Here is a 21308-nt window from a genome sequence, read left to right as displayed (position 1 = left end):
TTTTCTCCTTTCAAAGTGAAAAGAAAAAAATACGAACAAAACATTGAAAACAAGCCTTAATATATTTATTGAGATAAAAACTCCATGAAGGCAATTGAATTAAAAGTCGTGGGCAAAGTGCTTTTCCTTCCCTATCAAAATTCTTTGGCATTAAAGTGAAAATATGAAAGACACTTTCATCTTTTCAAACATTTCTGTTGTAATGGACGGACTCGAATCTCAAGTTAAAAAAAAAACGCAGTTTGTAATTTAGCAAATTGCAAACGGTGTCTACTACGTTTTAGAAGGAATAAAATAAATAAAATCAATTATTTTTGTACATAAATACACACGTTGGCAAGACGACGGCTCGATAGCTGAGAAAAAAACCTGCGACAGAACCCTGAAAAAGATGTGTAGCAAAACTTTACAAAAAGGCACGTTTGTGGCAGAAACTGGTTAAAAAAAGGGGAAATGATTTGTGTAAAAATGGGCGGGGCTACATGTTGTAGGCCACGTAGACGGGGTCCAATCGGTCGGCCAGGAAGCCGTCGCGCAGGTGCGTGCGTTGCTTCTGACCGCGCGAGTTGATGGGCACGGCGCCCACGTCGGCCACCACCACCACGCCCACGATCAGGAAGTGCTCTTCCAGCACGGCGTTGGTCACCAGCGCCACCACGTCCAGCGCCTCGCGCTCCGACCCGGACAGCTCTACCACCGCCACCAGCAGGTTGCTCCACGTGAACACCGCGCTGGCAACAAAAGTCCGTTCAGCGTTTAAGGCCGTCATGACAATACCTTCGTATATAATTAGATGTTGTTATTTCCGAGGGTCACGGGCGGTGCTGGAGCTAATGAACTCTCCGCTAACTACGGGCACCAGGCGGGAGTCACCCTGAATCGGTAGCCAGCCAATTGCATGACAACCAATCAATTGTAGCTAGGGACAACATAGCATCCAATTTTTGGAATGTGGGAGGACACTGGAGTACCCAGACAAAAACGGGGGATGGCATCTAAATTCCACACAGTGAGGACCACCTGGGATCGAACCCTCGACCACATAACTGTGAGGCTGACGTGCTAACCACTCCATCATTGGGCTACCTCTCAATTAAATAATTAAAAAAAAAATACAAAAAAAATGAAAAAAATAATTAAAAATATATAAATAAATTAAAAAAATAATAATAAAAAATGAAATAATAATAATTAAATAACTTAATAACTGTGAGGCTGAGGTGCTAACCACTCCATCATTGGGCTACCTCTCAATTAAATAAATAAAAATAAAAAATATATATATATGTATATATAAATAAATAAATAATAATAATAATTAAATAAATACATATATATATGTGTGTGTGTATGTATATTTATATATATATATGTATATATACACATATATTTAATTGTTTTTATTTTTTAAAATGTGCATGTGTGTGTGTGTGGGCGTCGCTTACCACTGAGCGATACTCTTGTGCGTCCTGATAACGGACGTCTCGATGTCGCCGGGGTGGTAGCGCATCCCCCGCAGTTCCATGGCCTCCTCCAAGGCGCCCACCACGTACAGCGCGTCGTGACGCTCTGAAGAAAGAAAAAAAAATGGGGGAGACGGGCGTCGGACCGACGGTGCCTCAGCGGGAGTGCTCGCTCACCTCCGTTGGCATCGGTCAGCAGCGTCCGGCGCAGGAATCCCAGGTAGCCCGTGCGCGCCCAGAGCGTCTGCGTGTCCCCGAAGCTCAGGCGCGCCGGCGTTCGCCGCGCCTGGCCTTCTTCGTCCTCGTCGTCCTCGCCGTACGCGCCGCTCGAGTTGTGGGCGCTCTCCACCCAAATCTGAGCCGCCCGGGGGAAAAAGCCACAACGTTATTTAAGCTAAAACCTTCCAAAAAACATGTCTTTTGTGTATTTCATCTGAGGATGATTTCAAAAAGAAGGCCGTTGTTCGATTCCGATTAAAAGCTGGGACGTACCTCGCCCAGGTGGGACTCTCCCATCGGCCCCTTGGTCTCCGGGTTGGCGATGATGATCCGAACGCCGGGTAGAATCTGAGCCAGGAACAAAAATAAACGCCCTTTTAAATAAATTGGACGTCTCACGCCGTCCACGGCGGCCACAAAAACACCCACCTTCCCGGATTCCATGAGGGGTAAGCTGTGGGGTGAGCCCTTCTCTACCAGTCGTACCCTGGAAAAATGATTCGACACCATAAAACATCACGTAAAAGTCCTCCGTTAGCTCGCGTTAGCTTGCGTTAGCGCGCCCACCTGTCGTGACGCAAGGCCCTCATGTCGACGAAGACGGTGGTCGGGTCGGGCCCGGACGTTCCCTGAAAGGAGAACCGGCGCGTGGCTTTAACTCGCTGTTCGCCATCCACGAGCCAATCCACATTGACCACGTAAAAAAGGCAGAAATGAACATGACGCGACCTGAAAAAATGCCTTAACGATGGAAAATAACCAAACGGGAAGTGACCTAGCAATGGCCCAAAATGAGCAAGAAACGATTCTACCGAACGACGGCCTAAATGTACGTTTCTACGGTTTGCTCACGCGACCTGGAGGCAGACGGCCATGTTGGCCCGGCACCCGAAGGCCGTGCTGACGGCTCGCGCGTGGAGGCCCAGGTCCTTGAAGATCTTAGAGAAGGACTGGGTCAGGCACGTCCGCGGGCGCTCCTCGGCCACCACCACGCACGTCCGGACACGCGACAGCTCCACGCCACGACCCTGGTGAGGAAAATGGCAGCTCAGGAGGGTCGTTCCGTGGGTTTGGTTCGTGTGGACTGGGCGGGGCGTTCACCTTGAGAGCGTCCGTCTGTTGGCCTAGCCCGTTGGCGCTGGTCTCCATGACGCCGTAGGAGCAGAAGGTGTCTCGGACCTTGTGGTGGCTGACGGCCCACAGCCACAGCGACGCGTTGCCGTCCAGCTCCGACGGCGGGATCAAGATGGAGCGGTGGCCCGAGTGCACGCTGGGGTACGCCCCAAAAGACGGTGGGGTTAGCAAAAGTGACCGTGACCGGATGATTGGCCTAAAGACGTTTCGCCGATGGACGTTTGACAGATGGACAGGTCGTCGAATGAATGTTCGGCCGAACGGAGGTTTCGCCGAAACGGGATTTGCGCGCTCGCCCCGCCCCCGGATCGTGTGTGTGTACAAGTTTTTCAACCTCGGCCCGCGGGCCATATACGGCCCGTTGGGATTTTTAATCCGGCCCGCCGCCGGCGTTGTCTGAATGATAGTAAAAATCAATGATTCATTTCCCTTTGCCGCTCATCACTCTCAATTTATTAGTCTACCGTCAATGGCAGCCCGGGAATAAGCACTCTGGCTCAAATCAATCCTAAAACAGCATTTAATGATCAAATACACATACTGGAGCTCTTTGGACACTAGAACCGAGCCTAGGGAAGTGAATTCCTCGGTAAAATGTCGCTCTGATGTCGCGATGGAGGCAAAAACACGTCTATATACGTCCATTCGCCAAACGGGTCAAAATGCTCTCAAATTCGGTCAAGTCCAGCCGAAAACAGCGTTTAATGATTAAATACAAATACTAATATTTGTATTTAATCATTAAATGCTGTTTTCGGCGAAACCTCGGTTCGGCGGAACGTCCATTCGGCGACCTGTCCGTCTGTCAAACGTCCGTCGGCAAAACGTCTTTAGGCCAATCATCCGAGTACCAAAGTGAGACCCTCCCCCTACCCATGGCTCCGCCCCACAGGCTCACCTGCTAAGACACCAGAGGACGAAACCCAGGCCGCAATAAGGGTCCAGGCAGACGGCCACCTCCCGGGACGGGTACAGCTCGCACTGAAGCTTGATGGAGCGACACATGGCGCCGGCGGCCGCGTGACTCATCTGGACACAAGCGCGCATGTGACCACTTATCCTCACAAGGGTCGCGGGGGTGCCGGAGCCTATCCCAGCCAACTACGGGGAGGCACCCTGAAAACAGTGGGCGGCCAATCGCAGGGCACGGGGAGACAACGGACAACCAATCATAGCTAGGGTGAGGCAATTTAGAGTGTTTGACCAGCTAGCCTAGCCTAGCATGCTTGTTTTTGGGATGGGGAGGAAACGGGAGTCAAATGACAGCTAAAAATATGAGAATATTATTTTTTTAAAAGCATGGATTAAAAAAAAAAACATACTATACACCATGTAATTTGAAAAATTGTAGCTTATAAATAAAACTAATGATAGAAAAGCCACAAGGGAGAGAGAACGCACCAACCGGGGATGGAACCCCTGATCTCGACACTGCGAGGCGGACCTGCTACCCACTCCACACCGTACCGTATTGCGAGTGTACTCGAGGGCACGTACTTTGACTCCGGCTAGCATGCCGGTGGTGGTCACGCTAAAGTCCAGGTAGGCCAGCGTGTCGGGATCCGCAGGTTTGTGCATGGCGGGCGCTTTCCTCTTGGGCAAATCGTCTAAAAAATAAAATAAAAAATCAACGGAAAGGTTGGAGTGCCTCGACGGCCCTCAGCTTCGCCTTCGCCCTTGCCATCGTACCCGTATCCAGGACGGGCGGCCACGTGCGGGCGTCCACGGCGGCCGACGCCTCTTTGGAACGGAGCAGCTTGGCGACGGCCTGCGTGGTCAGCACGCAGGCGGATCCGCTCACCTGCACGTAGGCGGGCACGTATAAACTAGGGGGCGTGGACAAAAAGACGGCAACGGCGGCCGGCCGGCTCACCTCCACAATCATCTTGACGGTGGGCAGCGTGCCAGCCAGGTCGTGCGGGTGAGGCGGACGCACGCTGACGGGAACGCGGCCGGCGTACAGGCAGCCGTAAAAGGAGACGATCAACTCCGTGCCTGCGTGGAAATGCCGCTTAGGAATATTATTTTGCAGAATAACCTTCAAATGATAATGATGTATTGCCTTTCCCCTTTGTAAAAAAAAAATATAATTTTTTTAAATTTTAAAAAATATAATTTATTTTTGGTCAATTTAGAAATGTAAAAAATAACAAACAACATTTTCCACTTTTTTTTTAACGTCAATTTAAAAAGATATAATAGGAATATTTTTAATGTTTTTCCTTCTAAGATTTTTTTTGAAATCTAAACAAATTCATTTTTTTTTCTCCCAAATTTTAAAAATAAAAAAATAACAGAAAAAAATGCTAACAGTTTTCCTCTTTCTCCCAATGGAAATAAATCAATAGAATATTTACTTTCCCATTAAAAAAAAAGAAATATTTTACATTTGACCTCTTGTAAAAAAGTTTTTATAAAAATCAGTTTCCATGATGAACCTGTAAGAGGATTTGGGCCTATTTTAATCTTTATAAATGATTTATGAGAAAATCTGACTTGATTAAAACAGTACTTTGATTGTGTATTTTTTAATCAAATCACGGTTGCGTTGATTTTGGCTTACCCGGAGGGTAGAGCAGCGCCACGCGATCCCCGAGTCGGACGCCGGGTCGCTGGGTCAAGGCGGCCGCCACCTTCTCCGCCCTCTTGTGGAGCTGCGAGCAGGTCAGCGAGCCGGCCGCCGTCCCCTGTGGGGTGGGCGGAGTCAATCGAGAGACGATTTTGCGACTGGACAATTGAGGAAAAGGCTCACCCGCGAGTTGAGTAGCGTGTAGAGCACGTGTTCCGGCGTGCTCTGCGCTCGCCACTGCAACACTTGGGACAGGAAGAGCAACTGAAAGAAAAGTGGGCGGGGCTTGACGGACACGTCGAGCGGGCAAAAAGTCTAAGCCGTGGCGTGGCGCCCACCTGCTGATGATTGTCCTCCGCCTGGGTGAGTTCTCGCCCGCTAGCCTGAGCGATCCTCTTGCCCGAAACCAGATTTCCCACCATCACGGAGGCGGGACCGATCTCTGCGGATAAACGATAGGGATTGGACGGCCGGTCAATCGTCATGTGATACGTAGACTTCTTATTTGGCATTCATTTTTTGAGCTAAATGGAGCTTTTCTGGACCAAAAACTTCCATTCAAGCACCGTATTCATGCTCCATTTGATTGACACATTGGCATGTAAACAAACTTTTCTCCAACTCAATTTCAGCCAAAACATTTAGCATATATTTCATTTGATTGACACATTCACACGTAAATATATTCACCAATACTTATTTGCAACTCAATATGACTAAAAAAAATGTCTATATTTCTATGTATGCCTTTTTTGATTGACACTTTTCCATTTGAACGTACGGCACCCCCATTTTTTCCCACCTGGTTGTTTCTGCCTGGGTTTAGGGAGGTTGGTGACGCAGGTGTGCGGGCACATGAGGACGTTGCAGGGGTGCAGCGCCCCCTCCAGGAACAGCTGCTTGGTCTCGCACAGGTGGATGCCCCCCAGCGGGGTCTTGGGAAGCGTGTTGGCCGGAACCAGGACCAGACAGTACACGCCCACCTGGTGGATGCCGTCGATGGCCTGGACACGCAAACCGTGGGTGTCATCGGAGAACCCCACCAATCAGGGGTCCTCATTAAGTTGATCTCCCAGATCAACCATTCCCTGAGCTACTATTGGTCGATGGCATGAGATAAGTAAGATTTGATTCTTTGGGCCATTTCATGGTTGTATTATCGTCACTTTCTAGCAGCACCTTTTTCTCGACATTTGGCAGATCCGAGGTGCGTAGGTATTTGAGACGGTGTGTTACCTGCAGTACCCGGCTCATCCACTGGAAGCTGTCCTCCTCGGTGGAGTCGGGACGCTGCTCGGCGACCACCACGATCCTCTCGTCGTGCAGGACTTCGATGGAGAACACCGCTATTCTGTCATTGGCGCACACACACAAAACATGAAGATTTCAAATTTGACTTTTTGTAGCGAAAATTCGCGCTAGCAATTTTTCTATGACATGTTCCATTTGAATTTTCGACCCGAAAAATTCTATTCCCGCTAGTCATCCCTCGAATATCGCGGTTAATGTTGACCAAACATGGCCGCGATAATTGAAAATTGTGGAGTAGGGTCACCCCTATTAAAAAAAAATATATATATATTTATATTTTTTTTTTTAATTTTTTTTTTTATTTCATTGCTGAGTCCGAGTAGCAAAAGTGGCTTTTTGGAGTTTCCGCGTGGATTTTCACATTTTTCTCAACTAAAAAAAATGAATAAATCCATTTTTTAAATAATGAATAGCAGAAAAAAAATCGCAAAGTAGTGAATTCACAATAAGTGAAGTCGCGTTAATCGAGGGATTACCGTACACGTATCTTTTTCAAGCAAATTGGGGCAAAAATGTCCCAATAAATTCTAGGAACGCATTCAAGAGCCCCCATTTAAATTCCCATTTGGGAACTTTCCTCACCGTCCCCTGTAGACGAACTTGACGGGCTCGACGGCCAACGCCGTGGCCACGATGTCGTCGGCGTTGTGCTGCCGCCCTCCCACCGCCATCAAGCCATCCGTCTTTCCCGCCACGTACACCAGACCACCGGCGCCTACGAAGCCCAGGAGGCCCGTCCTCGTGAAGGGCGGCTGGCCCGCCGCGGCGCCGTCGTCGTCGTCGGCCACGGGCGCCACCTGCGGGGAACGGCGCGGATTAACGTGAGGAGACGGCGACGAATGGCGGCGATTGGCCCACCTCGAAGGTGTTCTTGGTCAGTCCGCTGAGGCCGTAGTAGGACGTCCCCGTGGCGGGCGTTCGCACGCACAGCTCGCCCACCTCGTCCGTCTTGCAGAGCCGCGGGACGCCGTCCATCTTCACCGCGCACATGACGGCTGGCGAGGGCGACACAGAATTGAAATTCATGATAATGATAGTGAATTATTGAAGATAAACAATCATAATAGTAATCGAATGCAGTCAGGGATGTCATGTTTTTTTTGTTTTTTTAAAGATTGGAATCAGGTGAAAAAGATTGGGTTTTTAAAATGTTTCTTTTATATGAACTCAATGGCGTCCAATCATTTTTGACTGGGAAGGATGGCCGCAAATGTTTGAACCGAGGCCACCTGCTGGACATTTTGGCTTACTGTCCTGTTATTTTGAGCTACTTCAGTATGGAGACCCTTTCTGATCTTTACATTTTGACTCACTTCCTGTTTATTTTGGGCTACTTCCTGTACATATTGGGTCACTTTCTGTACATTTTGAGGTATTCCAACCTCACTTCCACTACATTGGCCATTTTTTCTTCATTTTAAGGCATTTCCTGTGGATTTTTAGTCCGTTTGAGGCACTTGTGGACCATTTTTTGCTGATTTTGGGTCACTTTCAGATCATTTGCGTGCTTTGCAAAGCCCTCCACAATAAATCAGCAGTAAAAAACTCCCGAGTCTCCCGAATGATAACGGCGAATTAACATTCCGTCACCTCCGGGCATGACGCCGCCGACGTCCTGCACCGTCAGCACCGAGAGTTTCTCCTCCGAGTCCAGTCGGATGACGCCGCAACTCAGACTGTGCATGGACAAAACCCCACGAGGTGGCGGCGCGTTTCCGTCCGTGGCCGGCCTGAACGCAAAAAAAGGTTATTATTTAATTTATTTTAGAGCACCTTCAAATAAAAAAAATACATCAAAATGAAAGACACGTACCTCCTGATGGCGACAGTGAGCGCCTCGGGAGAGCTGGCGCAGGGACAAATAACGTGCGCCTTTAAACCTTTGGTGTGGAAGACGTTGAGGAAGGCGTCGCACGACGAGATGGACCCTGAAACGGGGAGAACCAATTGGACGTCCGGCCCGGCCGACGGACGGCGTCGACGGACGGCGTCGATGGATGACTTACAGGGATTGGCGCCGTCGGCCACCAGGAGCATCCTCAGAGACGCCAAGTTGATGTCGCGCTGGTCGCGATGCGCCACAAGGGCCCAGTGCATGTCGCGGGATTTCACGCACGCCACCTTGGCTAAAACATATTAAAGTAACGCAACGTCATTGGCTCGCCACGCAAAGTCAACCCGTTAAAACATGGGGGACACCACGGACGGCATCCAATCATCCTACTGCTGTGAAATAGTACTGATGAAAATGTATTAGATAGAGTGATAAATGCGGAAAAATAGAAATATATATTTTTTAAATAGTATTGATTTTGAAAAATATATATATATGTATAGAAAATGAAATGGAAAAATCCAGCTAAAAATAAAGAAAGCAATGAGGTACTGATTCTATTTAAAGCACTGGAAGAAATTAAATGGGAAAAATAAAGCTAAAATGAAAAAAATAGTATTGATTTAAAAATAAATAAATATAGAAAAATAAATGGAAAAAATACAGCTAAAATATTTCTAAAATTCTAATTTAAGCATTGGAGTAAGACATAGGCCTATTACAAATTGTTTTGCTTAAAAAATACTAAATATAGAAAATTAAAAGGACTATGGCTAAAAAAGCAAAAATAGTACTGCTTATATTTAAAACATTGGAGGAATACATAAATGTATTTTTTTTTTTTCATTTTGGATTTTCCCATTTGTCATCGTACTCAAGGATTATTTTTTGTGTACTATTATTTTTTTACTTGCATAAATTGAGGCCTGGTCCGTCATTAGCATGGTCATTTATTCCTTACCTTTAAACTGACAGACTTTTTGGATCCACGACAGCGGGTTGACCTTCATCAGGGCGTACGGGACGCTCACCACGTGCATCATGTTCATCACGCTCTGGCGGGCACAAAAAAAGACGTTATTTCAAATTGGGAGGAAAAAAAGGAATAATTCTTGGCTTGGCACCAAACTAAAAGAAAAGTAGGTCAAAATTTACAGACTAGTCAAGGACAAAATATACAGGTGGAATGTTATTGTTTTGAGTTTCTAGTCGAAAAAGAAAACTAACAATAAGGGGGGAAATGTACAGACATGTATAAAAGTTGTCCCAGATCCAATCACATGATCAGTTTGATTTCTGTCAGGACATGATCATTTTTTTGTTTTGTTTTTTGTTTTAATTGTCATGGTTTGGGTGGTTGGGTGTGTTTCCTTGCATGCCCCGTCCACGTGATTGGACATGAGGACCACCTGCTGTGTCTTTTTCTGGCTCTCCTTCCCTTGTATGAGTGAGTGAGTCTGCGTTAACAAGCGCTTTCTCACCGTGAGGACGGCGTGCCAGAGTCCCTCGTCTTTCTTGAAGTCCAGAACGTTGACCATGGTCTCGGCTAGAGGCGCAAACAGACGTGAGGGCGTGGCGGACGAGAATGGTGAGGGGGGAAGACGTTACCCACCTTGGCTGTAGGCGCAGGCCTGCGTCAGGGCCCGACAGTGAGCCAACATGGCGGCGCGCGTCACCGTCACGCCCAGGACGCCGCCTTCTTTGCACGTCTTGTACTGACACACACATACACACAACCACGCTTCAGGTTATTAATGCAGTTTGCAATCGTTTGGGGGGGAGGGGGCGTTTGATGACCACAACACACACTAATTAATGAATTTTGGGCCTGAATTACCTGGATGTAGGCGGTGTCCTGTCCGGCGTCCTTGATGTGGGGGAACCAGTCTCGCGGGGTCTTGGACAAGTGATTGGACTCGCTGACCATCCACACCAGCTTGGGCCAACCTGCTCGCAAAGAACGCACGCCGACGTCAATGTTTGCACTCGGCGTCCTTGGCTGCCGTCGGCTTAGGCTTGATTAGTATATAAACGTATACACAGACATAAAATCTAGACACACATGTATAGTATACACATATACATACTCCCATATATACATGCATATACATACACATGTATACATACATAGTATACATAAATATACATATACATGTATACATACATATACTCACACATATACATACACACACACACACATACATGCATACGCAAACATAATTACAGTCTTTCCTCGATTATCGCAAATTCACTTTTTTGTGATTTTTTGTTCAGCTATTAATTAATATTATTATTTTTTTAAAGTTCATAAAAATGTGAAAATCCACTCGTAAGCGGAAGCCACTTTTCCTACTAGGACTCAGCACTGGGCGGTCTTTGAGGATAGCTGAGGGTGCTCGTTTTTGCGCCGCAGTGCAACTGACGGGGGTTGGGCTTCTGAAAGCAGGAGCACCAAGATCTTTTCAATAAGCCAACCTCCTGCGATCTACTTTCGTTAGAATTCAGGGTTGGGCAAAGCGGACCTGCGGGTGGGTGTGTGGCTGCACATTGTAGTTCCACAGACACAGAGTTGAAGCAACGGGGGATGGGCTTCTAAAACAAGAAGCACCTGACGGCAATCCACTGATTGCACCTTTTGGACAACACTTTGGTGGACAGGTTTCCTCTTTCCAAGTTGGAAGCAAAGCACCCACTTTGTGGAATAGTTTGCCCACCCCTCTTAAATGAAGGCCTCATTTTATGAGATGCTACGTCTTCATATGTTCAACGCTTCATCTTCATCAATGTGCTCATAAATGGGTCAAAATGTCAAATGTCTGTAACGTTTTAAATAGGTAAAAAAAAAGTATTGGACTGGCGTCGACAGTCTACACCAGGGGTGGGGAAAACGGTCTTCGAGGGTCGCTGTGGGTGCTCGTTTTGGCTCCGCAGTGGAAGCGGCGGGGGTTGGGATTCTGGAAGCAGAAGCACCTGACTGCAATCCACTGATTGAACATAGCACATTTAGGGAACGGTATCACACGGGACTTATTGCGGGGGTGTTCCAACTTTCAGATCTACTTTTCAAGGAGTTCACCTTCCATCGTCTTCACTTGATTATCTATTATATTTTTTCTGCTATTAATGATTCAAAACAAAAATATTTATTTTTTTAAATAATTAAAAGTTCATTAAAATTTGAAAATCCCCACTGAAACTCGGCAGCGGAAGCCACTGACTCGGCACTGAAGAAAAAAAAAAGTTATAATGGGGTGACCCTACTTTGCGATATTCGAGGGATTACTGTAGAAAAATATATACACATACATACACAGGCAAAAAAAAAGTGTGACCTTTAAAATGTAGGATGTCTCCGGCGGGACTCTTGGGGAGGCCCTTGTGGCAGAGGTCGCTGGTGAGAGCCACGCCCACGCCGCAGCTGCCCAACAGGAAGCCGATCTGCTGAGCGCCGGCGTCCTGGAGGCACGGCCACGGTCACGGTCAGCGTGGGTGGGCTCGGGGCGTCCAAACGCGCGCGGCGGGACTCGCCTTCCGGGTGAGCGGAACCTCCACGGGCACGGGGATGACGTCGGCCAGCAGGCAGCCGTAGAACGCCGTCACGAAGGATCCCGGGTCGTTGTTGGGGAACACTAGCGCCACCTACGGGACAAAAAAAATCTGTCAAATTAGAACGGATCCGCGCTGGATGTCTCGCCAGCGGTCCACCGACCCTGTCTCCGGGCCTGACGAGAGGTTCTTGTCTGTTCCCGAGCTTGTGCGACAGGTTGTAGGCCACCTTGACGCTGCGTGACCACAGCTTGCCTACGGAGGCGAGGCGAGCGTGAAGGGACGGGGAGGGACGGACGGAAAGTCCGGCGGCGGGGCCCCCTACCGTAGGTGAGCTGGCGGAGCGTCTTCCCGTTGGCGTCGGCGGTGGTGAGGCAAGGGGCCTTGGGGGAGACGGTGGCCCACCTCTGCAGGGCCGCCTCCGGGCAGGGCGGCCAGTTGTCCGACGGCCCCAGATCCTCCCCGTGGACCGGCGCCGTCTGGGGCCCCTCGGCCTTGGGCAGGTTGGGGTCGGGCTGCGGCGCTACGGAGAACCGAGACGACCCGCCGTCATTCGTTTTTTCCAAAACAGGTCGTTATTTGCGCCACGACTTGCTAGCATCGCTAACGCTAAGCCACACGTGTCAAAGCGATTCCGCCGAGGGCCGCAGTGGGTCCCGGTCTTTGTTCCAACCGATCCAGTGGCGAGATTTTAACCAATCAGGTGTCTTCTAAAATAAGTAGCACCTGACTTTAATTAACTGATAACACTTGGAAAAGGTATCCTCTTCTTGAGTTGGAATGAAAACCTGCACCCACTGCGGCCCTTGGAGGACCGCTTTGACACCCCTGCGCTAAGCTAACATCTCTTACCCTCCAGCATCTCTTCGAAGTCGTCGACGAAAAACTCCCGCAGCGGCGGCCGCTTGGGTCTCTTCAGCGTGTTGACCAGCTGCTGAATCTTGGCAGAGACTCTGCTGCTCACTGGAACGCCTGATCGCGTGCAAAAAGGCACAAAATGGCGCTCACTCGATAAAAAAAACAACAAATAAACCAGGCGGAGGCCCGGCAGCCGAGTGGATAGCGCGTCGGCCTCACGATTCTGGGGTGGAGGGTTCGATTCCTTACTGTGTGGGGTTTGCATGTTCTCCCTGGGCTTGCGTGGGTTTTTTCCGGGTACGCCGGGTTCCTCCCACATCCCAAAACATGCATTTTAGGCTAATTAGATGCTAAATTGTCCCTAGCATGATTGGTTATTTGCCTCGTAATGCCCTGCAATTGGCTGGCCTTTCAGGTTTCCAAAATAACTTGAGATAGGTTCCAGCGCCCCCGTGACCCATATGAAACATGTGCAGTCGTTTGGTCGCCGGTCTTTTGGTCGCCGGACTTTTGGTCGCCGGACTTTTGGTCGCAGTCTTTTGGTCGCCCGGACCCAAACAACGGGCGACCAAAAGACCGGCGACCAAAAGACCGGCGACCAAAAGTCCGGCGACCAAAAGAAGGTAAAACAACACGGTCTACGCATGAATAAAAGCCAACAATGGCCATGAGCAGTTTCGCTGAGCCGACGTGTGAGTGTAGAAGAGTTTGTATGTACATGCGCTGTCCCTTTAAGAAGCGATGTCAGTCAGTCAGGGTCTTAACAAGTTCTCCAACAAAAAACAATAAAAGTCCGGGAAATTTGGAGCTTTTCTTTAGCCTAATAATGACTAGGGCATTAAGTATGACTAAATAGTCATTGGCAGTTTGTATTTAGGGAATTTGAGCAACCATTTAAATGGTAATTATCAATAACCTTCCGGGCGACCAAAAGACCGGCGACCAACCAAACGACCGAGTACCCATATGAAGATAGGTGGTTCAGAAAATAATGAGAAAAAATAATTCAAAAACAATTACATATACTACAATTACATTTGTATACACACACAAGCAACAACAACAACAACAACAACAACAACATATACATGCATAGCACCCCCCCCTCGGCCATGTGCGACTCACCATCTCCAGTTTCCATCAGCTCGGCGTTACCATACTTGGGCGTCTGTTTGGGGGCCGCCGGCACTTTCTCCGCCCGGAGCCGGTCGCCGACCGTCGAGCGGTCGCCGTAACCAGTCACGTCCGGGGGCGCCGAGTGGATCTCTGTCCAAAAAGCGTTGGAAGAAAACACACGTGTTAAACAAAAACCTAACTGTGGAGGCCCGAAACCACTGATGAAGTCCATGTATAAAAATTCCCCAGTTTCAATGAGTTAACGCTGCCATTGACGACACTTGATGTCCAATCCATTCATCAGAAATGGTCCACCATTTTTGCGAGCCGAGTCATCGCCATTCGCCAGTCTGTCTAATTTTGGGCTACGGCGTTCGTCATCGTCTCACCGACGCCGAGGTGCTGGCGGTTGAGGCCCAGATGGGGATGGCGAGCAGAAACCTGGACGCGCTGGGCCGGATTCTCTCCCGCGCGTCCACCGCCGGACGAGGAAGAAGAAGCGGTGGACGTGTCGGTGTTGGATGAGTCCGTGTGGCGAGAGGGAGCCCCGCCCTCGTCGTCTCCTTCCGCGTTCTCGGCGCCGCCTTCGCCGTCCTCGCCCTCAGAAGCTGACGAGGTATCTGATTAAGGAAACATGGGCGGAGCTTAAAAGACAGAAATGATATCCTCGCACAAATCCGTCCCCATAATGTATTTACACGCCATTTTTACTCGGGAAAAACGACGACGAGGCCGATTCGAACAATAAACGTGGCCCCCCTCAAACGGCAGCAAAAAAATTGGACACGCGAATGATCACACGGTTGCTAATTTTGCGCAAAATCTGATCACTTTTTGGAATTTTGCAATTTTCTATATCACAATGGATAGATTTTGAATTTTTGGGCTGAAAAAATGATGGTCGGTGGGCGCACCTGACGGCGTGAGCGCCTGTGGGGAACCGCGCGCCACCAGCGAACGGCGCTTGGACGGCATGGGGACGGCCATCTTCCTTTCTCGGTGTTTGGCCAACGCCGCCTGCACCGCCTCGCTGTGAATGTCTGAGGGAAAAAACAAAAGTCGTGTCCAAACATTTCTGACTAAAAAGGCCGGCTGGTCAAGCTTTTAAAAGCCCCTCCCCTTTTTTTTCTTCCTCAAATGGATTCCGTTCAAACTGTAACAATTTTGGACGACCAATAACGGGGCGGCTAAACATCACCTGAGCGGTAGCGCTCGTCCCGGGACCCCGACAAGCGTCTTCGGCGGAAGCGAGACGCCGAGGACGGCGGCTGCGGCGCCCCCACTCTCCTCTCCGGACCTGCCGACGTGTTCGGACCTGAACACGAACGGTTAATTTCATTCCACATTCGTTTGCATGAGTGTAAAGATGTTAGCGTAGCATCCAGGCTAATTATCGCTAGCGGCATTTGGCTCTACCATTTGGCATGACCTTTTTTTTTGTATTAAATGTGCAAATATTTAATTGCTTAAATAACAAAACAACTGTAGTAACTGTTTTATTAGAATTTTTTTCATTTTAAATTGTTTTTATTTTTAAAAAAAATCTCATTTGTTATTAATGATGTTTATTTTGTTATTAGGGGCCAAAACAAAGTTTATTTGTTTTGATTCATGGGAATGCCTTGTTATTAACATTTTATTCATTTGTAATGTTATTATTCCTATTGTATTAAATTATAAACTTATATACTAACTATATACTTAAAAATAATTAATAATATATATGCATATGTTGGCACATTATACGTTTATTTTGGTGATGACAAATAAAAAATAATCAAACAATAAAAACAATAAATTTGTTTAACACTTTCTAGCGTAACACAAAAACCTGAACTTAATTATTATTAAATAATAATGCAAAAAAAATTGGCAGTATGCTTTTATGCTAGTCGGACATTTGCAGGTCACTTCCTATTGATACACGATTATTAAATATTACACCATGCGGTGTTGGGGTAATTTATTTCTAAAGACGTACGGTAATACTTTGTCACTTTGCGGATTAACGACCGCGGCTTGGCACTGCCAAATATAAGTTAATAGTGTAGGAACAAAAATACGAACATGAAATAGATGAAAAAAGTCACAATTAGAAGATGATACCAATGGCCACTAGAGGGCAATGTCGAGCATTGGCAGTTAAATAGTAGCACATGAAATGGTTAGTCAGAATTGAAAATGATTTTAATGGCCACTAAAGGGCAATTTGAGTTAAATAATAGGTCAGAGGGGGTTTGTATTTTATTATTAGTTTCATATTTAATAGACAGCAGATCCCGGTAGAATTTGGGATTAGATAACCGCGATAAACGAGGTATTACTGTAGTTCAGTTGACCACTAATGGGCAAATCGGGCGGGTGGTACTACTTACCTTGCGCCAAAAAGGCTCCAATCAGCATGGACCTTTTCTTCTCGTAGCCTTTCTGCGTGATGTCCCCTGGGGAGAAAAAGAAAACAAGCCTTTTCACATGCTCGCTAGCTTCATCATACGCTAAACTGTCCTGAGTGTGAATGGTGGGTTGTGTCCGTGTGCCACGTCATTGCCCCACGACCCCGCCTACTTCCCAAAAGTTGGCTCCAGCACTCCCGCGCACGGAGGAGCGCAATGGGAAATTGAATGAATGGTATTTGTTGTCTTTCACGTGGCTTCGTGGACGCATACGGCGGGCCAAATCTGCCCCCCGGACCCCAGATTGACAACCACGTTTTCCTCGTCCGCAATAAACGAGCTGCCACTTGGGGGGGCTTTTCACATGAGCACTTTGAGCAAAGCCAGGTTACTTTGTGCGTCTGTGTTTGAGTGTGTTTGTGTGTGTTTGTGTTTTGAGCAGCTTGACCATGTAAAGTCAGTCCCTAAGCCTCCGGGAAAGGGCGGCGGGAGGGATGGGAACCAGAGAAAAATAAATTCAAGAGGGAAAGAAAAACGTTCCTTCATTCGCCCCTCCCATCCCAAATGGATTGGACGTCTAGCACCGTCCATGACGGCAAGAAAGTGAACTTTTTGAGTCAAAACGTTAAAATGGTCTGGCCCACGTGAGTCATTGCACCACTTTTAAAGTGCAAAAAGTCTCTGAAGTCTTTTGGCAACATTGTTACGTCGTTAGTAATCAACGAGTATCAATGCAGAAGAGACTAATGGTGAAAAAAAATGAATAAAAAGGCGCTAGAGTTAGCGTCAATGCCTCGTAACGCTCCTATTGGTGCGCTCGGGACTCAGTTCTCTCACCACCATATTTGACCTCACAGGTTAGCGAGGAGCCATATATACGCAAAAGAGCCACATATGGCTCGCGAGCCATGGTTAACCCAATCGGATCAAATTAGAATAAAGGACATGAATTGGCTACTGTGTGTTGTCATGGATACCGAGAAACAAGTACAAAGACAAGCATATTCCCTTCTGAGACGTGCGTACAATGCTGACTGCAACGTGTGATGTCATGTGTTTATATGTGTGTGTGTCTGTGTGTGTGTGTGTGTGTGTGTGTGTGCGTGTGTGTGTATTAAAAAAAAGAAAAAGTGTCTGTTCCACGGGATGACCGCAGTTTTTCCAATGTGTCACCAAATGAGCAAATACAATGGCGGCAGAGAAAGATGATGTCTGGAAAACCACTACAAAAAAATGCAAATTGTGGCCAAATGGCACGAATAGCTTGGCTGTGCCGCTTGCTAAAATACTTGTGGCTCAAGTACACGCAAGCACGAGTACTTGTAGTCCCGGGGGCAGTCGTGTAGGACGCACAGAGAAGTAAGGTAGTATATTATAATAGTTGTTAGAATTATTATTAGTAGTCGAAGAGGATAAAGAATACGGTCACAAGTTGATGCAAAAAAAAACCCGACAAGGATGGTTTTGTGAGCGTTTGTTCTCGAGGCTTCTCTCGTGACTTTTTGGACTTGATCAGAAGACGCCCAATACGAGAAATATGGCGGCGCCAATTGTCAACAAAGAGCACATTGATTGCCAAAGTCACGCGGACGCCCGTCCGTCACCCGTGGACGGACGATTGACTTGCGTGACTCATTTTACTTTGTATACTGTAGAAGATTCGCAGTGTTAACGGGCGTTTATTCGCCGCCTCCCAGTCCGAAGAGATTGGACGCCTATCGCCGTGAATGGCAGCCAATGAGTTGAGAAGTTATTATTTTTTGTTATATCTTCAAAATTGTCTACAAATATTATATATATACATATATTATTTCATGATAGATTTTTTGAATGATTTGATTCTCTTTGAATGGATGAAATAGGGGCGGTGCGGTGGAAAAGTGGTTAGCACATCCGCCTCGCAGTTCTGGGGTCCTGGGTTCGAATCTAGGTCGGTCCACCTGTGTGGAGTTTGCATGTTCTCCCCAGGCCTTGGTGGGTTATCTCCAGGTACTCTGGTTTCATCCCAAAAACAAACATGCTAGGCTGCAGCACCCCTCGCAACCCTTGTGAGGACAAAGCGGTTCAGAAAATGAATGAAACGGGAGGGCCTCTTGAAAAATACTAATTTTATTTATTTCGTAAAATAAACAGATTAAAAAAAAATGAGAAAAAAAAGTGAGAGTGGTGGCACGGTGGATAAGTGTTTGTCGCGTCTGCCTCGCAGTCCTGAGATCGAGGGTTCAATCCCCAATGGGTTCCGGCCTTCTTGTTTGGAGTTTGTATGTCCTACCCGAGTTTGCGTGGGAATTCTCCGGGTACTCCGGTTTCCTCCCACGTCCCAAAAACATGCATGCTAGGCTAGGCTAGCTATGATTGGCCGGCCACAGATTCACTGAGGGGGGGTGGAGCCTAAGCAGTGGTATCGCTGGTGTTCCCAGAATTCCACAGGAGCGACCCCGATCCCGACAGTTGTCATCTGAGCCGTTTGTTGCCAGGCGGGAAAATCCCTGCATTTCTTTTTAAGGAATCTCTCTGGCACCCTCACAAACATGCGGGAGAATTTATTCAACCCAAAATAGATTTTGGACTTGGAGGTGGGGGGTCGGAAGAAGATTTAACGGGGGGTAGAGAGCAGGAAAATTCTTTGCGAGTTGCTCGGATCTGCTCACAAAAGAAAGATAAATAATAATAACAGCAGTTGGAGTCCAGGTGGTTGAACCCGATTGGTTGCCACGACACGTTCAAACGTGATGTTGACATGACTCAGCGCAATTTGCTCGGCTGAGACAGGTGTGCGCACCTGTCGGTTTTTTTTCCCACACCTAGCGGTACTTCTAAAGGACATAAAATTGGAGTCGCTAGCTGCCATTGACGGGGAGAGACGTCCTTTTCTGTTTAGAAAGATGAGCAAGTTCAAGTGAATTGGATAGCTAGCTAGCTAGCTAGTAAATACTTACTTTAAAAATAATTGTTGCATTTTTTAACAGCCACTCATACCATTTTTAATAAATCCATGAGCTCATTGTAAATATTCTCGTATTTAAGAAAAAAATTCATCTATAATAGCTTAATACAAGGGGGTCAGACTCTGGTTGGTTCGCGGGCCGCATTAACGTCAACTCGGTTTCATGTGGGCCAGACCATTTTAGATATAATATTTAGATTTGTTTTATAAATGGACTAAAAGAACTGGATTAAAAGCCCTGAATATTCAGTTTTTATAGATATAAAACAATGTTTATTTTAGCTTTTTTTATATATATATTTAGATTTTATAAAATGATTTTTGAACTAAAAACAGAAAAAAATGGATTAAAAAATGACAATTATTGATTTAAAAGGGGGAAAATCAGGACATTTAATATACATCTATACTCTTCATTTGAATTTGATCCTAAAACAGAAAGTCGCCACTCCTGATTTACTTTTTCAGGCCGCACAAAATGATGAGGCGGGCGAGATTTGGGCCCCGGGCCGCCACTTTGACACGTGTCTTAATACTTATTTTATTTTGAAGCTACTTTAATTGCTTAAATAACGAAACAACTGTAATTGTTTTATTTGATTTTTTTTCATTTTAAATTGTTTTTATTTAAAAAAAAATCTCATTTGTTATTAATGCTGTTTATTTTGTTATTAGGGGCCAAAACGTTTATTTGTTTTGATTCATGGGAATGCCTTGTTATTAACATTTTATTCATTTGTAATGTTATCATTCCTATTATATTAAACTATAAACATATACTAACTATATACTTAAAAATAATTAATAATATATATGTTGACACATTATACGTTTGTTTTGGGGACGACAAATTAAAAAATAGTGAAACAATAAAAACAAAAATAAATTAGAAAAAAAATGTTGAAAAAAAAACCCTAAAGGAAATTGTTTTTGTTCAACACTTTCTAGCGTAACCCAAAAAAACCGAACTTAAATAGTATTAAATAATAATGACAATTCTGGAGAAATCTTGCGGCAATGTGCTTTCATGTTGGTCGGACATTTGCAAGTCACTTCCTATTGATATAAGGTTATTTCTTCGGAATTCGCTGGATATAAATGAATACAATAAGGGATATAACACAAATGAGACTGTAAAGTTGATTAAAAGAGAGAGAAAAAAACTTTTAAAAAGGGAAATTTCATCGAAGGAACGTCTACCAACGATAAACTCATTTAAAAATCACAGCTGGCGGTTGATTGGACGACTAGCATCTTCAATAGTACTAAAAGTTAATGACGCAGTAAAGAATAATAAGAAAATGGGTCGCGTGTAGAAAAATAAATAAATAAACAACAACAACCACAACAACAACCAACTAATACACTCTTTTGCTCTTCGTGAAAAGTAAAAAGTGAAGCTAGGAACACTTGGAAACACGTTGAAGCACGAAATGAATTGCGTTACTCAACTGGAACTTTTGAAAGTTTCGACCCCGAACCGGACGGAACCAAACCGCCCAACGAACCAACTCGCCCGCAAAAACAAGCCACTAACTCACTTTCTCACTCACTCACTCGCTCGCTCACTCACCTTCGGATAACTCCAACTCCAGCTCGGCAAGTTTGGCCCGAACCTCCACGGGTATCGGTACCAGCGGGTCCGCGTCCGCCATTGTGTCGTTTTCCCCCCTTGGCGCCTCTTTTTCTTCTTTTTTCCTATCAAAAAGATCCGATTTTAGCCCTCTCGACCCAGTCAACGAGCCGTCAAGCTGGCGGATGTGTCAACTAGCTGCTTCCGGTCTGCTCGCCTGTCAAAAAGTAGCCTTGTCGGCTGCAAGGATCCTAAAAGTAATTGAACTGACGCGTAATGAACGCCGTTGGATAAACATGACTGCGGTTATCGCTTGTCGGCCATTTTGGGTCAGTGCCCTTCAAT

At 46.4% G+C, this 21308-nt stretch overlaps 1 protein-coding gene across 1 annotated transcript; it reads right to left on the bottom strand.

Moving 5' to 3' along the window:
• Positions 1 to 43: 43 nt before the first annotated feature.
• On the bottom strand, positions 44 to 21171 carry LOC144085295 (disco-interacting protein 2 homolog C-like). The gene is made up of 37 exons (XM_077614401.1): positions 20964 to 21171; positions 16426 to 16491; positions 15249 to 15365; positions 14965 to 15090; positions 14440 to 14670; positions 14060 to 14200; positions 12929 to 13048; positions 12402 to 12599; positions 12240 to 12331; positions 12059 to 12169; positions 11863 to 11986; positions 10368 to 10477; positions 10143 to 10245; positions 10012 to 10076; positions 9492 to 9585; positions 8703 to 8822; positions 8510 to 8624; positions 8287 to 8426; positions 7555 to 7691; positions 7279 to 7493; positions 6622 to 6736; positions 6188 to 6389; positions 5724 to 5827; positions 5569 to 5649; positions 5380 to 5503; positions 4690 to 4811; positions 4506 to 4617; positions 4314 to 4423; positions 3715 to 3845; positions 2784 to 2952; positions 2540 to 2710; positions 2250 to 2311; positions 2112 to 2169; positions 1956 to 2030; positions 1641 to 1818; positions 1446 to 1569; positions 44 to 731 (listed from the first exon to the last, which is right to left on the bottom strand). The coding sequence occupies exons 1-37, from the start codon at positions 21043 to 21045 to the stop codon at positions 479 to 481; spliced, it is 4698 nt and encodes a 1565-aa protein (XP_077470527.1). The 5' UTR covers positions 21046 to 21171; the 3' UTR covers positions 44 to 478.
• Between the last annotated feature and the right edge of the window lie 137 nt (positions 21172 to 21308).

Source organism: Stigmatopora argus, chromosome 12 (assembly GCF_051989625.1).
Source record: "Stigmatopora argus isolate UIUO_Sarg chromosome 12, RoL_Sarg_1.0, whole genome shotgun sequence".
NCBI lineage: Eukaryota > Metazoa > Chordata > Actinopteri > Syngnathiformes > Syngnathidae > Stigmatopora > Stigmatopora argus.
Note: the sequence above shows the minus strand (reverse complement) of the source record. Positions and strands in the feature narration are given on the sequence as shown.

Excerpts from the sequence above, each read along its gene's own strand:
- LOC144085295 (XM_077614401.1), bottom strand. The coding sequence starts at position 21,045 with ATGGCGGACGCGGACCCGCTGGTACCGATACCCGTGGAGGTTCGGGCC. Across the intron at positions 15,091-15,248 it reads GGACGAGCGCTACCGCTCAG|ACATTCACAGCGAGGCGGTG; the intron begins GTGATGTTTAGC and ends TTTTTCCCTCAG. Across the intron at positions 12,332-12,401 it reads GCTCCGCCAGCTCACCTACG|GCAAGCTGTGGTCACGCAGC; the intron begins GTAGGGGGCCCC and ends TCGCCTCCGTAG.